The 13,377-nt window shown below is 38.3% G+C and overlaps 2 protein-coding genes across 4 annotated transcripts in view; one reads left to right on the top strand and one right to left on the bottom strand.

Moving 5' to 3' along the window:
- Nucleotides 1–2,724, bottom strand: part of LOC138949041 (TRMT1-like protein) — a 322,855-nt gene extending 320,131 nt beyond the window's left edge. For all 3 annotated transcript variants that reach the window (XR_011450147.1, XR_011450148.1, XM_070320770.1), the window contains exons 1-2: nucleotides 2,535–2,724; nucleotides 167–297 (exon numbers count right to left, since the gene is read on the bottom strand). Coding sequence is in view for 1 of the 3 variants with exons in the window: in XM_070320770.1 (XP_070176871.1) it covers nucleotides 167–297; nucleotides 2,535–2,716 (313 nt within the window). In the remaining 2 variants the exon portion in view is untranslated. The remainder of the gene's footprint in view (nucleotides 1–166; nucleotides 298–2,534) is intronic.
- A 71-nt stretch (nucleotides 2,725–2,795) lies between these two features.
- LOC138949025 (ubiquitin carboxyl-terminal hydrolase 20-like) overlaps nucleotides 2,796–13,377 on the top strand; it is a 38,606-nt gene continuing 28,024 nt past the window's right edge. Inside the window, exons 1-6 of the mRNA XM_070320724.1 lie at nucleotides 2,796–2,923; nucleotides 3,584–3,798; nucleotides 4,087–4,187; nucleotides 4,757–4,896; nucleotides 10,924–10,993; nucleotides 12,729–12,842. Coding sequence (XP_070176825.1) covers nucleotides 2,905–2,923; nucleotides 3,584–3,798; nucleotides 4,087–4,187; nucleotides 4,757–4,896; nucleotides 10,924–10,993; nucleotides 12,729–12,842 — 659 coding nt within the window. The 5' untranslated portion in view covers nucleotides 2,796–2,904. The remainder of the gene's footprint in view (nucleotides 2,924–3,583; nucleotides 3,799–4,086; nucleotides 4,188–4,756; nucleotides 4,897–10,923; nucleotides 10,994–12,728; nucleotides 12,843–13,377) is intronic.

The raw sequence follows: 13,377 nt of genomic DNA, 5'->3' as shown, positions 1-13,377 counted from the left end.
CGGTACATGAATTATTAGGTGTTCAAGATGGCTTCAATTTCAGGCTCAAGTGAGTGATCTCGCTTTCATGGTACAAGTATGTCTATCTGCTTTTACCAACAAATATTACACCCCAGCCTCAGGAGAAAGTGATACTGTATCAATATTATTGCCTCTTTAATCCTACCTGATTGCGTTATCAGGTCACAAGCAAAATACTGTCGTCTGCCATTCTCTGCATCGTCACTGGGAACCATTGCCAACTGTCTCTGTACATGGTCCTTGGCATAAGCGTGGGCTGTTGCTAGAGCAACCTCTCTGAAATAAATTAAAAATTTTTATGAGAAAACAGGAATGTTGTTCATGTTTAAAACCTGCACCACCCCAAGCCAAGTAAGTTTCAAAGTCTTTGTAACACAAACTTAACCTTAATAGTTATACAGCGCTTTCATTAGGCGATAGCAGTCAGAGAAATGCCTGAACTTACTTCAAGTTGCGGTAACATTACTAACAATTTGTTAATTTCAGCAGATCGAGCAGCCAAACAGTGGGGAAAAGTAATACCAAGGGCTACCTTAAACTTTCAAACATTGCCAAAAATTCTACAGTAATACATTCAGCAAATTTGTTGAAAAAAAAATCCTTGCAAAATTCTTGCCTTAATTACCAGTACCAAGTTTGCAAATGAACAACTCCCCATCCCCCAACCTTTAACAAATATAGATATTTTAACCTGATGTTTCAAAAATTAATATGTAATTTCCTAGGCCTGGCCCCCTCTCATTATTATAATCTCAATTAGTAGCAGTATTATCTGCTGGCCGATGTGAATGCGTGATGTATTGTGTAAAAAAAAATTCCATCTCACACGGCATAAATAAATCCCTGCGCCTTGAATATGTGCGCGATATAAATTGCATAAAATAAAAATAAAAAATAAAAATAAATCCCTGCGCTTAGAACTTTACCCACGGAATACGCGCGATATAAGCCTCATATTGATTGATTGATTGAATGTACAATTACGGACAATTATTTCAGAAACATTATTTTTAATCACACGGTGGAATTATTGCATACGAACGAGCTGTGATTCACTCGCAACCGGGAAGCTTTGGTAGTGAATATTAACTAATATATATAGATATATCTTTCCCGCGAAGGCCTTAATGCGCTGAAAGGTACTTTTTGAAAGGATGAGAGCGATTGATGTTTGAACATCGGCAGTCATTGAAAACCTGCTTCGCCAAAAAACGTCTGCTCGCGTGCAATGAATTTGAGCCGTGTGACTGTGACCGGTTGCTGCATGCAGCGAGTCAACTGACGATCATCTTGTATTGTACGATTGAATCACAATAGTGTGACGACCCCTTTATTTTGGTGGCAGATTAAAGTTTAGAGCTATACATAATACATTAGGGCTGTTACTTAACATCCTCCGGCCCGCCCTGGTTCAAATAGCGTCAAGTGAATTCAAAATCCCATATCAAACTAATGTATGCTTTGCTGACTTTAAAGCTGTGGTCTATTTATGACTTTCCGGGGCTACGAGGTTGAAAAATAGGGACACAATCATGTACAGAATTCTGTACAGCAAACGCTACCCGAAACCCCACCTATACGGCGTGTATGACCTTGAGAGCTTCAGTCAACGCTTGAATTTTGCACAGAGCTTTGGAGAGATTCAATTACTGTTCTTGTCATTTTCTTGCATGTTGTAAATAGAGATATCGCAGCTATTTGCATGGCGCGAATGTCGTGTAGCATGACGGTGTAAACATGTACTGCGATTCCGTAAAACATGTTTGCAAATAAAGGCAAATTTAAATGTCAATTTTTACGTTTTTGCAACGCATGAATGGTAATTCAAGCGTAGAATGATATAAAATTATCAATTTTTTTTATCTTTGACAACACTGGTGAAGTGGCCTAGCGGTTAAGACATCGGCCCCGACATTTCGAGGCCCCGAGTTCAAATCCCTGCCAAGTCGTTTATTTTTTTCTGCTCGATCCTTCTTGACAAATATGCTCAGCTCTGCGAGAGCAAACCGGATGTTACCACTGCAAAATTCAAGCGTTGACTGAAGCTCTCAAGGTCATACACACCGTATAGGTGGGGTTTCGGGTAGTATTTGCTGTACAGAAATCTGTACATGATTTTGTCCCAATTTTTCAACCTCGTAGCCCCGGAAAGTCATAAATAGACCACAGCTTTAACTAAGCTACATATAATATATGTACATATACTATGTACTTGCACGTTTTTTCTGGCTTTAAGTAGCCCATATCTTGTCAACAAAACAAAACAAAAATAAAGAAGACATGTAGCTCTCAATAAAGAAATAGCAAATTCCCAAATAACAGAAGGAAAGAGCCACACACACAAAAAAACAAAAAAACCATATTTGTGTATGCATGAAAAGAAGGAAACATCGCCGTTATTCAAATGCATATCTGCAGAAAGTTCTGGGAGTGAGAACATTCTTCTGGTGAGTATCTCAGAGTCAACGTCTCTGCATGATCATCTTCAAAATCACCATGAATAAATTTCACACCTAAAGATCGAAAGCTTGGGGTTGTGTTTTCCTGGAGCTTTTTTGTTGTCTGGTTGTTTGATTGTGATCCCATTTTCCGTGACAGCCGTACGATTGCTGGTACTGTCGGTGGCCGTACTGTCAGCCTCCTTTGGTCCGTTTGGAGCTGTGTCTAGGTCCATGTTGTCTTCGCCAACTGCCATACGTAATTCCCAAACGGTACGGCATTCGAAAACTGCTCTATTTCTAGAATAATCTGGTTCCAAATGTGCACTCTGTCATTTCCGGTCTGTCGTTGGACTATCCATTGAGGAACCATTAAAATATGTTCTTGCCGTTTTAATTGGTTTCAGGCAACAGCTTAACATATTTTGTTATTTCCTGGGTATCTATGGATTCACCTGAACCAGGTATACAATTTTCATCGCTTGTCTTTGTATGCTGCAAAACGATTACTGATTTACCGGCCTCAAAACCTACCGACACTCGGCGACAGGCCATGCATGATCGAAAAAACCGGATTGTGCTTGGTGCAATGACAGTACGATTTGACTTTGAGTGTGAAAAACTGTACATTTTAGTGAATTTTGTTCGCTTAAAAGCGCCATGAGATGTGAATCAGTGTAAGATAGAAATGAACCGAGTATGTATACTTTTAGAAATGTTTGTCAGCATCTTCTGTTCAGTTTGTAGAACTAGAAGCCTTGGCTTTAGCCGGTTGCTGATAACTCTGTCGACTTCGTCACTCAGTGTGCTGCGTCACTCTGTGTTTACTGTTATGTTGTGAAGCTATCAGTATCAGTAGACAGAACTGCATGGAACTCACCAATCAATATGTTTACTTTACACTAGCTATTTGATACTTGATAATAATAATGCAAATGTTAATTGTTAGTTTTACTTTGACTCTTAATTTTAGTACTTACCCTCACTTTTTAATCAACATGATTTTTTCAGCCCTTACATTTTGCTCCACAGTGTGTACTCAGATACTCTGATTTAAATTTTTTTTTTTTACTGATAACTGACATTGACACATTTATATATTTCTTCCTTTGCCTTTTTTACAGTGGTTCGTAGACCAGTAGTGAAATCTTCTTGCACACACATTAGAATTGTGTCCCCAGCTCTGTGCTGGGAAGAGATTCAGCGGCGAAGGAGCGACAAACCTGAGTGTGACACTTGCACAATTAAAGGACAGAATCTCTGGCTTTGTCTCGCCAAAGGATGCTCTTACGTTGGATGTGGCATCAATGCTAAGCATCACAGTCTTGTACATGGAAAGGTATTGTTCTATTTGAAGGTGGTGTTCTACAGCACATGTTTATTTTTGTAGGGTTTTCTCTTAAAGTTGTGTAATATTGGATGTAAAGATTATTTATTAATATTGTTATGGCTCATAAAATTTATTCTGAAAATCTGAACATATATATTATAGTATACTATGGTATTAATTTACTTATGTACTAATTTAGATAGTCCATTGGAACTTGTGTCAGTTGTCACTGTTGGAGTGTCGAAATTTATAATACAAACAATTGAAACATGTAACATGTTGGTTTCTTTGTTCCAGGAATTTAGACATCATCTGACGATCAACCTAACAAATTTGAGACTGTGGTGTTTCCAATGTGAAAAAGAAATCTTTCCAGGCCACAACAACCCACCATTTGTGTAAGCTATAAGTTATACTGAGTATAACTATAAGTATCCAATTTCCTGAACTTTTTTTTATGGTACATATTTTTCACTTTCAAGAAATTTTCAAAATAACCCATTCATCTGTTCGACACTGCTTTTGTTGGATTTTATGACGTTTTAACTTATTTAAGGGTAGAATTGCAGTTAAAAGTAGGCTTTAAGTTTAATGCAATAATAATAATAATATTTACAGTGTTTATTGAGATTGAGACAGTAACTAGTAGGCCTTATCATAGGGTTTGATTGTCACTGTCAGCTAATAAAACATGAACCAACATTTTGCCAAAGGAAAATGGTTCACACAAGTCTTAATAACATACTTGAGGTGATCTGTCAAGTGTGCATGTAGATTTGCCCTTGCACACGCACTACGTCATAATCTCCGGCACACATCTGTGCATGTGTGGACAGTTAAGAATAGGCAATTGTAAATCTAGCCCTTTTTTTTAATCAAGTAAAGGCATGATATTTGTATTACTGTTCTCAACACAGTGTACACTTTTGATGACACTAACAGGCATGTGGGATTGAATTTTGTGCAGCATTCCAGACGTAATTCCAGCCAGCGCTCTCCCGCAGATGGCACGACGGGAGAATTCCAACAACAGCACACCCCAGAGGAGCACTTCGGGGGCCGAAGAGTCCGACTCTGACCTAGACGATGAAGGCAACCGACCCAGAGGTCAGTGTGCTCGTTAGGAATAGGACTAATCTGTGATTCTGTCAAAAAGTTGTGTCATGTTTGTAATGAATAGATTGGTTCTGAAAATATTTCCAAACATTGTCTTTTTTGTGGTTAAAAAAATGGGGTAGGACTTGCAGGCAAAATGTTGTCACTGTCTCTGCCACGACCATGCAACACTTACAGACACAAATGGAAAGTCAGTAGTGTTTTTTTAAATGAAACAGCTTGATTTCATCTTTATAATTTGAAGAGTATTGAAATTTAATACAGTAGTACTCCCCCTTAACAACCCCCCTGTTTACGACCACCCCCGTTTTACGACTGATTTTTCTACCACGGATGCGTTCTACTATATAATGAACCCCCAGTGAACGACTCATCCCAAAACGTGACTTACGACCGAGCTTTTGGGGATGAATTATGACTTTCGCGCATTTTCAGTCGAGCAGACAAAAACACAACATGGCGGCTCTCGTGCAACTACCGCGAGAAAAAAACAAAACCGAAATCTCGCGCGTGCGAGATCCTAATACATCCGGTTTTCCTCTGTACGCTATCTTGTCACGACGACTTGTTGACAAATGAAGATTCGCGAAAGAAAGAGAAAAGCGCCGACTCTTGAGTAGAGAGCTAATAAAGTAATCGCTAATCGAGCGAAATGGCAATTCGCGGCGACTTCCTCAGGAGTCGGGAAGACGCAAATCCTGTGTATCGTCAATGATAAGGACTTGGTGTTATCGAGATGGCGAGAAGGACAGTGAAGCGAAAGTACGCAAAGAGAGGTGCCTGTACGAAAACCTCAACGATCGCGTATGGGACAAGTTTAGCGATGCAAGGCGAAGAAACATTCATGTGAGCGGAAAGATAATTCGGGAGAAAAGTTGTTATGCTTTCTATCGAGTTAGGACATTCGGATTTTAGTGGTTGCGCCACAATGTCAAATGTGCTTAACTCAGGGGGAGCGAGCATTACGCCATGAGTAAATTTGAGTTAAAGTTGTTCTGCTGTAATGTGTTTGGGTGTGTGTGTGTGTGTGTGTTTTTTTTTTTTTTTTTTTTCTTTTTTTTTTCTTTTTTTTTTTTTTCTTTTTTTTTTTTTCTTTTTTTTTTTTTCTTTTCTTTCTTTTTGGGCGGTGAGCATATCCTTCTTCATTGGTCTTTTTTTTTAATGAAATTTTAATTTTGTTTTCTTTTACATTACAGGTTACATTTCCATTAAATTACTTTTTAATTCAACAACAATTTAACTAATGTTTGCGTGTATGTGCATATGTGTGTGTGTGTGTGTGTGTGTGTGTGTGTGTGTGTGTGTGTGTGTGTTGTTGTTGTTGTTGTTCCCATAATTCTGTTATATAATACATTTTCAGCGGGACAATACATAACAAGTTAATTAATCCAATTACAGTACTAGTTTTCAGCACAGCATCATACAGCGCATATATAAATAACTTTACATTAACAGCACAATACTACTAGTTATCTATATTCTTATACACAGTTCAATTTTACCAGAGATTTCGAAGTCGAGCTTGGTTCTGAAATAAGATCTTCATGTTAGTTTTTGGATTTCCGTACTTAAACTGGCTTACGCACATTTTCGATATCAATATAAGGTGATTAATTATGAAGGTTTTCTCTCTGGGGATATCACGTGTGAAATACCCAAAAAGAGCCTCTTCGCAGCTTAACTTTATATTTTTGCCTGTATATTTAAATATGTACCCTTGACATTCCTGCCATATGGGTTGCACTGCTCTACACTGCCAAAAAAAGTGCTCGATGAAGTCGGTTTCGTTACAATACTGACAGAGATTTGTTTGACGAATTCCCATCTTATGTAGCAAAATATTGGTGGGATATATATTGTGTAAAATTTTCCAATGCAATAGACGAAGACGGGTTTCTGTCGAGCATTCGTTAGCTAATTTCCAGTGTTTATCTTCTAATGTAATATTTAATTTGTTCGACCAAAATCCAGCTGAGCTTGGCTCCTTTATCTCATAATTTAACATCTTTAGGCGGATTTGGCGTGGAGATAATTGTATAAATGGCATATGATCAGAACGGGCCTGACCCGTATCACGCAATAATAGAGCTTTAATGGCAGTCTGTATTGCATTATATTCAAATAGGCGAGACTGTTTATATCCAGTTCGTTCACATATTTCCTCAAAAGAGTACATGTCGTTATCGTTAAAAACATCTTTAACAACGCATATTTTAGCCTTTATCCAGTCATTCATGTATAGTGTTTGCTTCCTGTACCTTATATTTGTATTATTCCATAAGATTTGATTGCGTACACTTATCTGCTGTTCATTACTGCTTATTTCTTTGATCTTGTGTTTAGCCAGGTGATAAAAGCTTGTTTCCAGAAATATTGCTTTATGGCACCTAGTCCTTTAAAATTTTCTGCACTCACATTTGAGCGCAGACAGCATAAGCGTTCGCCCAGATTTAAAAATGATGCTAATGGAATCTGTTGCCACTTTGCGTTACTTCCGTCCAGCAGCCTCATAATCCATGAAATTAGAAATGATGTTTGTACATCTTTGACATTAATCATTTTCAGACCTCCAAGATTTGTCTCTTGGCACATTACTTTTCTATTAACTTTTTCATATGCTCTTTTGTTTGAATATTTTTTTTTCCAGATAAATCGGAATAGAGATGAATTTAGCTTATTGAGGAAGTTTTCTGTGGCACATAGAGATTGCAGTGCGTAAGTAAACTGTGACAACATTAATGTTTTGACTATACAAATTTTCCCCGTTATACTTAGGTTTCTTTTCGACCATGTTGCTATTAATGAATTTACTTTATGTAGTTTAGGTTCCCAGTTTTCTTCTATGTTGGAGGCTGGGACAGAGTTGTTGAAATGAATTCCTAAGATTTTGATTTGTTTTTTCCAAATAATATTACATGGTCGGTCAGCAGAAAATTTATTTATACCAAGCCACATTGCTTCTGTCTTTTGATCATTCATTGCTAACCCTGAAAATTTTGAAAACTGAGTTATAAGATGTAACACGTTTCTTAGGTCTTTCTCATCTTGTAGGAAGAAACTAATGTCGTCAGCATACATAAGTAGTTTAAGAATTTCACCATGTCTATCAGAATTCCTTGGCAGTTTAATCCCTTTAACATCTTGATCTGCACGGATTTTGATTGCTAACACTTCGAGGGCCAGAACAAAGGCTAATGGCGAAAATGGACATCCTTGTCTTATTCCAGCATCACATGGGAATGGACTCGAGATCCATCCCATGTAATTAATACTACTCTCTGTATTTTTTGTTAAAGTATCGACCCACCTAATAAAATGTTTACCAAATCCGAACTTTTGGAACGCCCAGAGCATATATTCTTTAGATATCGTGTCAAAAGCAGCTCTGTAGTCTAGCGCCATTAAAATACCTGGTTGATTACTGTTATTCATATATTCAATGACGTCATCAATCATTCTAATAACAGTGCTGGAATTTCTTTTTTTTAAAAACCCAACTTGATCTTCACTTATTAAGTAATTGACGACTTGATTTAATCTGTTTGCAAGGCATTTCGTTAATAGTTTATAGTCGGTGTTCGTTACAGATATAGGACGCCAGTTATTTAGGTGCTCTCGTTTCAACCCCTTTCCTTTGTGTATCAGTGTGATTGCTGCTCGCTTCTGGGATACAGATAGTTCCCCTTTTTCAAAGGCTGACCAAAAAGAGGATAATAACATTTTGTTTATATTACAGTAAAACCTGAGTCTAGCGGACCCTTGTTGTAACGGCCACCTGCTACATACGGACAGTTTATCATGGCACGAACACGATTTCAACAATAACTAACCTTTAACGGGCGGACACCTGCCACTTACGGACGCGGACACGATTTTTCGGACCGTAGGAAGTGTAAACACTGTCACAAACGGACACAACGTACATAAAAACGCAACTTCGAAAACTCGACTGTTATGCAGACAGTGCTCGGCAGCCGTAGCCGTAGCACAAATGGTTGTTGATTGGTTGTCCTGTCCCTTTTCTGACCAATCAGTGGCTTGTTTAGATGGAGACCCACTTTCGCTCACTCACTTTCGCTTTTCCGCATTGTGGATACAGTCACAATCAAAAGCAACAGTAGACTACTGTGTTTGAAAATGGAATCTCCAGCAGGAAAAAGAAAAGCGTTGACTTTAGAGCAGCGTGTCGCTGCCTTGAAAAAACTAGATAGCGGCCAATCATGCCAAGATGTGGCGAAGGAGATGGGATGTGGTAAAACACAGATCGCGAGGATCAAATCGGAAAAAGAAGACGTGATGATCTCTCTCTCTTTGTAAGCAATCGTTCGAAGGAAACAATAGTTAACACAGCTACATTTTTGTTCCATGCATTTATGCTGAGACTAGAAAAACTGAATGAAACAAGAGCTGACCCAATTTGGTCGAGACACACTGCGGAATTTCCCGTTGAATGACTGATGAAGAGTCAGCTATTTTTAGCTTTGTGACGTCCGACTTGCGTAAGTTTGATGCACAGTGTGTGTAGGGAACGGGTTAGGTGGGGGGGGGGGGGGGTGGGGGGGCGGGGGGATGTTGTTGTTGTTGTTGTTGTTGTTTGCTACATGTATCATTTGTTTACTCACATTTTCAGTGAGTCTCATGTTCAATCCAATAAATACATACTACAGGACTGACAAAACGTGTCTTGTTCATTTTACGTGCTCTTTGTAAAATATTGCCCCGGCCCCTCCACCTGTGAAGAAGGGACACCTGTCTAATAGGGACACTATTACCATTCCCCAAGGGTGTCCGTTAGAGACAGGTTTTACTGTACTCCAAAAGAACTTTATGAAATTGGTTGTTATTCCATCCAATCCTGGAGCAGAATTACTTCGCATTCCCTTAAGTGCAATAAGGAGTTCTTTTTCTGTAATTTCTTGATCAATACTGCCCTTTTGCTCCTCTGATAATTTTGGGATGTCAGTGTTTTTTAAAAATTCGTCCCCAAGAAGGTTATTAAAATTGGTGTTTTTAGTGTATCTGTTAGTAAAGAAGCGGGTTTGTTCCTTTAATATTTCAGACTGACTTGTGATAAATTCATTCTCTGTTATTTCTATTCTATCTAGTATCTTATTTTTTGCGTGAGCTTTCTCTAAGTTTAGGAAATAACGCGTGTTTTTCTCACCCTCCTCAATGAATTTTATCCTAGATCTAATTTGTGCCCCTTTAGCTTCTTGTATTGTAAATAGTTCTAGCTCCTGCTTGATGTGCTCTCGCTTAGTCACCAGTCTGGCGTTACGGGGGTCCAGAGCCAAAAGTCTGTCCGTTTCATTTAACTGCTGTTGTAAAAGGGTGTGTTTGTTTATACTGAGAGTTTTCTTTTCTCTAGAATACGATATACACATCTCTCTTATTTTTATTTTACATATATCCCATCTTATTTGTGCATCTTCATTACTTGATTCTTCTTCATATTTTTTAAGAAATATATTGATGTTGTCAACTAATGCTTTATCGTGCAGTAGGCTATCATTAAACTTCCAGTATGATGGACCACGCAACACGTGCGTGTGTGTGTGTGTTGATATGACAGTAAACTGCAACTGTATGTTTGTGTGTAAACATGACAGTACATGACAGTACATAACAGTACGTACACTGCAACCAAATTCATGACCGCCCGGGCCAAAAACTCAAACCCCCATTTGAAGACCCCCCCTCTTTTTACGACCTTATTTTCAAGGTTTTTCCAAAGTCGTAAATAGGGGGTTCTACTGTAAAATGGATTTTAATTCGTTGACAGTGGTAGAAAACAAAGTTGAAGATAAGAGTCAAGAATGTCATTGGGTGTCCCTGTGACAAAAACAACTTTGAATCTTTTGATAATGTTGTACCTTGAAAAGGAAAGAATAGGCCTATTTTTTTGTTTTGTATAGCATATTTGTAAACCTTATTTCTGTTGCTTATTTCTTTTATTCTAGTCTGGGTCTGTCTGATTCCGATGATTCTGATTTTACGTCCATATGTTTGCAATTTTAGGTCTGACTGGACTACAGAACCTGGGAAACACTTGCTACCTGAACTCTGCACTGCAGGCCCTGTCCAACTGGTATGTTAGGGGTCATTCTTCTCTTCCCATTCATTGTTATAAGTGTAACCCACTACTTTTTTTCTCTCTGAAATTTGGTTTGTCGTATTCTGTAAACACTACGAAGCTGGAGATTGTCATGAAGTGGATTATGGTGCGATTAAAGGAGTTACTTTTATGTATACGTGTTCTGCCCTATCTAATTAAACTGACTCTTCACTCTTCGCACTACACACGTCAAACACAGAATTTGGGAGGATACAGACTTATTAATTCCTCACAAATTACAACACAATTCTTCACCTGAAAACATTAATACCAATCAACCTCTTGAACACACAGTTCACACAATCTTATCGCACTCACTCAATACATGTGATTAAATGGTATAACACTCTTTCTTAAACATACTATCTCAATAGGTTACTGCACAAGATAAGGTGTTGACAGACACTCACGAGTTCGTATTTCTCACTGCATGTCGTCATTTACACATCCTTGTGCCGCTGAATCCATGTAGATGATGATTTCCCAGAAACTCTCCTTATAGATGCTATTATACACATTTCACGTTCCTCCCCGAGAAACACTCTTTCGCCATTAGCGAGAAGAACCGGTTCGTCTCTACGACCGGTAGCGATGGGGACTCCCCTGTCCATTCATCTGCGCCGATGTGGCCTCTTGCTCCACCATCGTCACGCACTCTCCCGTGTGAGGCCCGCCCCTCGTACACCCTCATGGAAACTCCTAAAGAATTAACCCAAGTCTTAATACAACAGTCTCTTAAACCATCTCTTCTTCCTAAACAGTCGTATATCATCTCTCTCATTCATTCTACCTTCACAACTAAACATTACACAAGTACTTCCGACATCACTTCATATATGTCATTCCGTCCACAGTCAATATCCGCTATACTTAATCCATGAATCACTTAATCCATTAATAACACTACCATACATAGCATCGCCGTCTTAAATATAACATAAATGCGTAACAACATTTATGTTCAAGAAATTACCCAACAAAAACCGTGATACAATCTCAACAAGAATTCTCTTAAAACTTCACACTAGAATTTAGTGCACTTTGCATACACTAACATTTACATTCCAAATATGAATTCAAGCTTCAATAATATACAGCATAATAAATCATTTGCCTTAAGAGACCCGTCTCAAGAAGGAGTGCTTGTTCCCAGAACAAGACCGACACGCGCTAAACAACCTCCTCGGTTGAGAATCTTAAACGCTGTGAATATCTTAGTTCAAAACCAGCTCTATCTTTCCAACTCGTAAACACTATTCTGTTTAAACCAGGGCTATTTCCTCGTGCAACACACGAAACCCGTGATATCGCTTCTAACCTGTCCTACGCATCACAATTCAATCTTTAGGGAGGTTAAAATCACGACGTATTACACAGCTCAACATATCTTGAAATATCCTACTCACATCTTTGTGACAGAGATCTTGAAACCACAGTGGCACAGACACATACTATTTACATACTATTTGTGTGTCTGTGAATTAGTTCCCACCAAATGTTTTGGGTATTAGTCTCCTGCCAAGATCCACTCCTGGGATAGAAGAAACTCCTGCTTATTATACTTATTCCAACATATAAAAAGTGTCTTTACTTATTACTATTCATTATTTTTAGCCATATGTCTTAAGAACATTCCTTGTGGTCAAATTACACTGTTCATTTGTTGAAAAATGACTTGTTGAATAACATATGTGCCTTTTCCATGCAGCCCTCCCTTGACAAGGTTTTTCCTTGACTGCCAAGGCTTTGTGAGACCTGAACGAAATCCCATGTTGTCAAAGAGCTACACCAAACTCATCTCAGAGCTCTGGCACAAGAAAAGGTACTTTAAAAAAAAATATTATTGAGTTTTTCTTGTCTTTATGTATCAATTGAAGGTCAGGTGTGAGTTTTGTTTTCTGCCAGTTGGCAGATTTGCAGCATTTTCAAAGCTCTTGATATCTCTTGATTTCGCATCATTTTTGGCAAAGTTAAGTATAATTGGAGGGAGGGGGCTTAATTTTTTGTACGATTTCATGACTCCATGCCAAAAGATACTGTTCTTCCTATGTAGATAAAAGATACTGTCCTTCCTGTGTAGACTATTTTGTGGATCACCATAGATCGGTCAAGGCTTTTGTCTGGGATAGGACCATCCTTCTACTTAAAGGTGAACACATACTTAAGATCTTTGACCTGGCTGCTTTCAGTACAGAGTTGAATTTTTTTTTTAATGAATTGGTTTTGTAACTGGAGTGTCTGAAAGATGTCAAAATGTTCAGAATTTGATATCTTACCTTGCATCCTGTAACTTGTGCCTAAGGATGCAAAGACTGCAGTGAAAATTCCTGATTCACATTTTCTCTGTCTTTGCCTGC

This window comes from Littorina saxatilis, linkage group LG15 (genome assembly GCF_037325665.1).
Source record: "Littorina saxatilis isolate snail1 linkage group LG15, US_GU_Lsax_2.0, whole genome shotgun sequence".
Lineage (NCBI taxonomy): Eukaryota > Metazoa > Mollusca > Gastropoda > Littorinimorpha > Littorinidae > Littorina > Littorina saxatilis.
The sequence above is the reverse complement of the archived record's forward strand: the minus strand, read 5'-3'. Positions and strand labels throughout refer to the sequence as shown.